This window comes from Macaca fascicularis, chromosome 1, assembly GCF_037993035.2.
Source record: "Macaca fascicularis isolate 582-1 chromosome 1, T2T-MFA8v1.1".
Classification (NCBI taxonomy): domain Eukaryota; kingdom Metazoa; phylum Chordata; class Mammalia; order Primates; family Cercopithecidae; genus Macaca; species Macaca fascicularis.
In genome coordinates this window covers 4,545,165-4,551,842 of record NC_088375.1, presented here as the reverse complement: position 1 = coordinate 4,551,842, position 6,678 = coordinate 4,545,165, and the positions used below count along the sequence as shown (strand labels likewise).

Genomic DNA, 6,678 nt, shown 5'->3' with positions numbered 1-6,678 from the left:
GGTTGATTCCTAGCTTGAAGTTTTTTAAACTTTCCAGAGCCGATGTCACTGTGCCCCTTTAGAAATACCAGAGACCAGCAGTTCTCCTCTTCAGGGTTTGTGACTCCAGCATAACAGGGCTCTCCTGCAAGCTTCAAAAATGTTTCAATTCTGACCTCTTTATTACCCCAGACCTAAGTGTCCTAGCTTTTTCTAGCTTTCTGACACCTCACTGTTCCCTTTTTGTTTCAGCCCTCTTAATACCCAATTTACAATTCTGTATACTAAATTCTTTTTGTTCATCTGTTTCCTAACAAGCACCTCAAATAAGTCTGTGTGTTATGTTCATTTATTTATTTATTTATTTATTTATTTATTTTTTGAGACGGAGTCAAGCTCTGTCGCCCAGGCTGGAGTGCAGTGGCCGGATCTCAGCTCACTGCAAGCTCTGCCTCCCGGGTTCACGCCATTCTCCTGCCTCAGCCTCCCGAGTAGCTGGGATTACAGGCGCCCGCCACCTCGCCCGGCTAGCTTTTGTATTTTTTTTAGTAGAGACGGGGTTTCACTGTGTCAGCCAGGATGGTCTCGATCTCCTGACCTCGTGATCCGCCCCTCTCAGCCTCCCAAAGTGCTGGGATTACAGGCTTGAGCCACCGCGCCCAGCCCTGTGTGTTATGTTCTATTACTGTCTCCTTCAATTTAAATTATAAAATTGAGTGAATATTTACGTTCTATTGTATATTATGTAATAGAATAATTATATTCTATATATGAGAATTTACATATTTTATTATACAATATATGTAAATATATCTATTCTTTTCTGTCTTTCACTGGATTATAAGCTTCATGAGGGTAGGGTCATGTCCTATCATAGTGAATTAGTGATACACAGATATATAATACATAATATATTATATATAAATAAAATATATAATATAGAATACATATTATATATTATAATATACAAGAATATTATTATATAAGAATAATATCTTTTTGGCCAGGCATGGTGCCTCATGCCTGTAATCCCAGCATTTTGGGAGGCCAAGGCGGGCGGATCACCTGAGGTCGGGAGTTTAAGACCAGCTGACCAACATGGAGAAACCGGTCTCTACTAAAAATACAAAAAAAAATTAGCCAGGTGTGGTGGCACATGCCTGTAATCCCAGCTACTTGGGAGGCTGAGGCAGGAGAATCACTTGAACCCGGGAGGCAGAGGTTGCCGTGAGCCAAGATCACACCACTGCACTCCAGCCTGGGCAACAAGAGCAAAACTCCATCTCAAAAAAAAAAAAAGAAAAAAAAGAATATATTTTTATATTATATTTATTTTATATATATAAGAATATATATATTCTTCCCTGTCTTTCAATGAATTCTAAGCTTCATGAAGGTAGGATCTATCTGTTCTATCGCAGATGAATTAGTGATAAGCAGAGGCTGACACATCAAAAGTACTCATTTAACATTTGTTCAATGAATGAAGGATGGATGATTCATTATTGATGGATCAATACCTGAATTACATGAGCAGTATAACTTATTCCATCATTAGATGATGAATTCTATTTTGTACCTGATAAATTCAAAGTAACCATGGGCCATCCTGTATGGTAGGGCAGAATCCCAGCCCCCCAGAGATGTTCACATCCTAATCCCCAGAATCTGTGACTGTTGCCTTTTACAGGAAGAAAGGACTTAGCAGGTATGATTAAGGATCCTGAGATGGAGAGAGAATCCTCAGTTATCGGGTGGGCCCAATCTAATCACAAGGCTCTTCATAAGTAAGAAGGAGAAACAAGGGAGTCAGAGAAGGCATGATGATGGAAATGGCGGGGGGCACTGGAGTGATGGGCCCATGAGCCAAGGAATGAGGGCAGCCTCTAGAACCTGGGAAAGCAAGGAAGCAGATTGTCCCCTAGACTCTCCAGAAGGAACACAGCCCTTGATGTTAGCCCAGGGAGACCCATTTTGGACTTCTGATCTCTAGAACTACAAGAAAATAAGTTTGTGTTATTTTAAACCACTAAGTTTGTGGCAATTTGCAGCCAAGGGAAACCAATACATCCTGGTAGAGAAGTCCAAAAGGCTGTAGGTTATACTGGCCTGGCACTCTGGAGAGAGAAGAGCACTGACGATGGAGACATGTGGCTCTTCAGCATACATGCAACAGTTACAGCTGAGAGTGGATGAGATCACAAAGGGCAAAGGGAGTGTGTACAGTAAAAGTTAAAAAGTGAACCTGCAGTTTGAGCCCTCCGGGGACTGCAGCCAGGACTAAATAAGGTGCAAATGCATAGTGCCTTTTCCCCACCTTTCACAGGAAAAAGGACTTAGCAGATGATTACATAGTTTGTGTAATTGCTTAAGGTGGGGAGGAACGCCACGCTAGGAAAGAGAAGCAAGGCAGCTGATATACCAAAAAGAGATTTTAGAACTTTGTCAACAACCTTCCAGAGGACAGCCAAATAACAATGTTGTGCACAGCATTTACTGTTCCCCAACACCACCTGACAAAACCGCATTTTCCAAGTTTACTTATTTGCTCTATTTTTACATCACCTTCTCTCTCTCCAAACTCCCTATGCCCCTCTCCTCACGTCTTACTCTTTGATGATATTCTTGCCTCATAATTCATTGAGAAAATCAAAGTAAACCAGGAAAGAACACTCTCATTTCCTACACTCCCGTATTTCTAACCCGCCTGTCTCCTTGTCTTCTGTGCCATAACTATGCACCTGCACCTGCCTTCTACGCCATCACTATGGATGAAGCATCCCCCCTACTAAATGGCAACCCTTACACTCGTGCCCTGGATCCCTCCCCCTTCTTTGTCCTTGCAAATCTTTCCCTCTCCTTTATCAATTTCTCTCTCTTTGCATGCAAGTATGCCTCAGCATCTCCCATCTTCAAAATGCCCTCCATTGACCACACAGCCTTATCCAGCTGTTGCCCCAAGTTTAAGTTGTCTCTTTTTCATCACATTTGCTTCTCAAGCTGTTAAAGCAGTTATTTAAATCTCACTCCTCCCAGAGACCGCTCATGTCAAAGCGACCAGTGATCTCTATATTGCTGAGTCCAATAGTCTTGACATCAATGTTATCATGTTCTTTCTGATTTTCCTCCTGCCTCCATGCTTCCTCTTCATCCTTTACTTGACCTCTACATGGTGAAGGGTCCTAGAGCTTTGTTCTTGGCCCACTTCTTTTTAGCTATACATATTCCTAGGTCATCCAACCAAGCCCCAAGTCTATAATGGCCATGACTCCAGTTTATCCAAATGTCTACTACTTGGCAGTCATGGATGTCTAAAAGGCATCTCCAACTTAGCATGATCAAACCATAACTCTTGATTTCCCTCCCCTCAACCTGCTCCTCCCCAAAATGTGTCACATCTTATAAATGCCAGAACTATCCACTCAATTGACCAAGTCAAAAATCTAGAAGTTTTCTTGAATCCTCTCTCCCTAACCAACTCAACATCTAACTCATTAGCAAGTTCCACAGACTTTACTCCAAAATATTTAAACTCTAATTATTTCGGTCTCCACCACTATCAGCAACAACGAAGCCATTTCTGGCATGCACTTCTGGAATAGCATCCAATTGGTTGACTCAATTAACTTTCGCCACATAACTACCCCCAAAACTTTGTGGCTAAAAACATTATTTCTCACATCAATGTGGTTGTGGCCAGGGAAGGATAGCCCAGGAGAGCTTCACATGTTCGCAGTTGGTTGGATGTCAGCTGGATGTGGGCCATGACTTGACCATGTGTCCCTCATCATCCATCAGGCTAGCCTACACTCATTCCTAAGATGGTGGCCACAGGACTCCCAAGTTCAGCAAGAGGGCAAGTCCCAACTCACAAGTGTTTTTTAAGCCTCTGCTAGCATGCTGTTAATGTCCCATGTCCAAAGCAAGTCACAGTCCAGTGCAGTCAGTGGGGGGAGACACCACCAAAGAGTACAATTTGGGAGACTGGAAATAATTTGTGGCTATTTTGATAATCTGCCACACTCATCTTCCTGTTTCCACCTCCTTTGCCTCTCTGAAATCCATTTTCCACACAGCAACCCAAGTAATCATTTTTAAACACACGCACAATCATTTCACTCCCTGGTCCAAACTTATGGCGTCATTCAAAATACAACCCCTGTTATGAATTTTAAAATCCTTCCGAGCTCTGGCTTCTGCCTACCTGCCCAGCTCATCTAACACCATCGTGTCCTTGCCTATTGTGTCCCAGCAACAGTGATCTTTTGTTTCCTTGAATACAGACAACTCCTTCATGCCTCAGATCTTTGCATTTGTTCCCTTTGACTGAAATACTCCTCCCCCTCATATTTGCGGGGCTGGCTTTGTCATTCATAGTTCAGCTTAAAACTCATCTCATTACAGCGATCTTCCCCGTGCAGCCAATTTAAGATTACTCTCAATGACTTCACCTTATTTAAATTTTCTGCAAAGCACATACCAGTGATAATTTGTTTGTCCCTGTTCCTGTTTATCACAATATTCCCGAGGGCCTACAACACTGCCTGGCACATAGGAAGCACACAACAAATATTTGTTAAATTAATGCAGAGCTGCATACTACGTCCCAGGATTGTGCTAAGCTATGGTTACTGGACCCTTCTCATCTCAGCAGGATAGTTCCACAAAACGTAAATTCCACACTGAGGATTAACTGGATGCACGTTACACCTCATCCCACACCAGTAACTCGTCTTCCTGTTTCCCCACCCCTCCCTTTGCCAAAGAAAAAGTGAGGAGGGATTTGGAAAACTTAGGGTCATCACTCTGGTCTTTTGCCACATTTCGTTGGCTTCATCGAGCTCAACGCGACATGAACTACTAACAGCAGCAGCACCCGCGATGAGAGGGTGAATGAAGGTAGAAGACTTCACCGCCCGCGGACCGCAAGGCATCGGCCGCAGCTCCAAAGCACTGCATGCTGGGAGCAGTAGTCTCCCAGGGAGGCCTGGTCTGGTAGGACCGCGGCCCCCGCGGCATGCAGGGAGTTGTAGTCGAAGGACTGTTGAGACTCCGCCTCTGCGCTTATAGTAGCGAGGGGGAATCCTCACTGCATGCTGGGAACTGTAGTGTTCCTGTGGCCCCGTGCCTCCAGAACGCGGAGGCGCCGAAGCTGCCGCCATTTTAGGTCCCGAGGTGCGGCGGCCGGGAGCCAGAGCGCAGGCGGGCTCAGTCCCGGCGCCGGGCCGGCCCCGCCCCCGGGGCGCCTGGCGCCCGCCCCTTGCTCAAGCCCCGCCTTTCCCCACGTGTCTGCCGCCTAGGGGAGGTGCCTCATCCGGAGCGGGCCGCCAACGGTCCGGCCCCGTCCGCACAGAGGCTCCTGTCGGCGGCGCCCGGGAGCGGCTCGGCTGCCCGATGCTTCCGCCCCGGCTGCCGCGGGCCGGGCTGTGCGCTTAGTGCCCGGCTCGGGTCCCCTGAAGCGCCCGCGGGGGTGAGAGCGGCCTCCGGCCCCGCGGAGACGGAGCGGCTTGAGGACGAGGCGGCGGCCGCGGGGAGGAGGATGGGGGCTAACCAGTTAGTGGTGCTCAACGTGTACGACATGGTGAGTGCGGCCCCTGGCGGCCCCGAGCCCTGGCCCAGGCCGGCTTCCTCTCGCCGGTCGGGCTCGGACCCCGGCCCCAGGCGCTTCCTGCCTCGCGTCTCCGCCTCCAGCCTAGTTCTCGGGGGAAGCCGGGGGTAAAGGAGGGAGTGTGGTTCATTTTTAATCCTCGCACTCGTCGACGCTCCGGTGAACCCAGTCAGCCCGAGGCTTTTGGCCGGTGCTCAGGTGGGCTGGAACCTCTCCCAGCCGCTCCGCTTGGCCGCGACCCTGGCTCTGGGCCCGACCCCTTGGCCCACGAGCAGTGTCCTTTCGGCAAAGCTTCCGTTGCGTGTCCAACCCCACTTGCCGGCCCCCGGGGCTGCCCCGGGACCCCCGTCCCGACCGCCTGCGCTCCCAGCTCCTCTGCTTCTGCCGAGCTGTACGTGTCTCTCCGTGGCTTAGTCTTCAAAAACTCCCAAGCCCCTCCAAGTCCAGAAAGTCACAGCTTTCGGGTGCCTGTGCTAGAATCTCTTCAAAGGTGAACAGGAGCCAACACACCCTTGCCTTGTGTGTTCAAGGCAACCGCGTTAAAATATGAATGAGGCTAACATTTCTCAAGAAAATAGCCCAGCTGAATGATTCAGAGATCCTGGTGGTGCTCCTTTCCCACACCCTGAAGACCACTTTCCCGGTGATGCAACAGGTGACGTGACCACAGGAGAGGGAAGGGAAGAAGTTGTTTGTTGTGTCATGTAACTTTGGAGTCTGGCAGGCACGCAGAATCGAGCCCAAGAACTGGTTTGCCTGATTTTTGCAGTTGAAATTACCCCAGAAAAAGCACCCGGTGGAGAGTTGTCGTTGCAGTTAGATGTATGCCTGGGTGCGTTTGCTTGCTTTGGGTTGATGGGTTTTTGTTCTGTCGAATGGATTACCTCTGACTGCAATGCTTAAAATTCCTTGTAAGTTGACTGACAAATGAAAAATTGCCCATCGTGGTTTTTGTTGGCTTAAAGATGCGGGAGAGCAGAAGGACTACAGGCCAGGAGTCTTACACAGTTCTAAACTTTGTATTCCCTTGTATTATTTATAAGTTTCTACATTTACAGTGTTATATCTTGGGTAGAAAGGGATTCCTCAGG

At 47.8% G+C, this 6,678-nt stretch overlaps 1 protein-coding gene across 3 annotated transcripts in view; it reads left to right on the top strand.

The window, feature by feature from the left end:
• Nucleotides 1–5,277: 5,277 nt before the first annotated feature.
• The window catches only part of DESI2 (desumoylating isopeptidase 2), a 63,255-nt gene continuing 61,854 nt past the window's right edge, over nucleotides 5,278–6,678 (top strand). For 2 of the 3 annotated variants that reach the window (XR_012432057.1, XM_005539621.4), the window contains exon 1: nucleotides 5,789–6,242. Coding sequence is in view for 2 of the 3 variants with exons in the window: in XM_005539621.4 (XP_005539678.1) it covers nucleotides 6,138–6,242 (105 nt within the window). In the remaining variant the exon portion in view is untranslated. Of the gene's footprint in view, nucleotides 5,561–5,788; nucleotides 6,243–6,678 lie in introns of those variants that run through there. The other variant, XM_005539622.5, reaches the window with a different exon arrangement.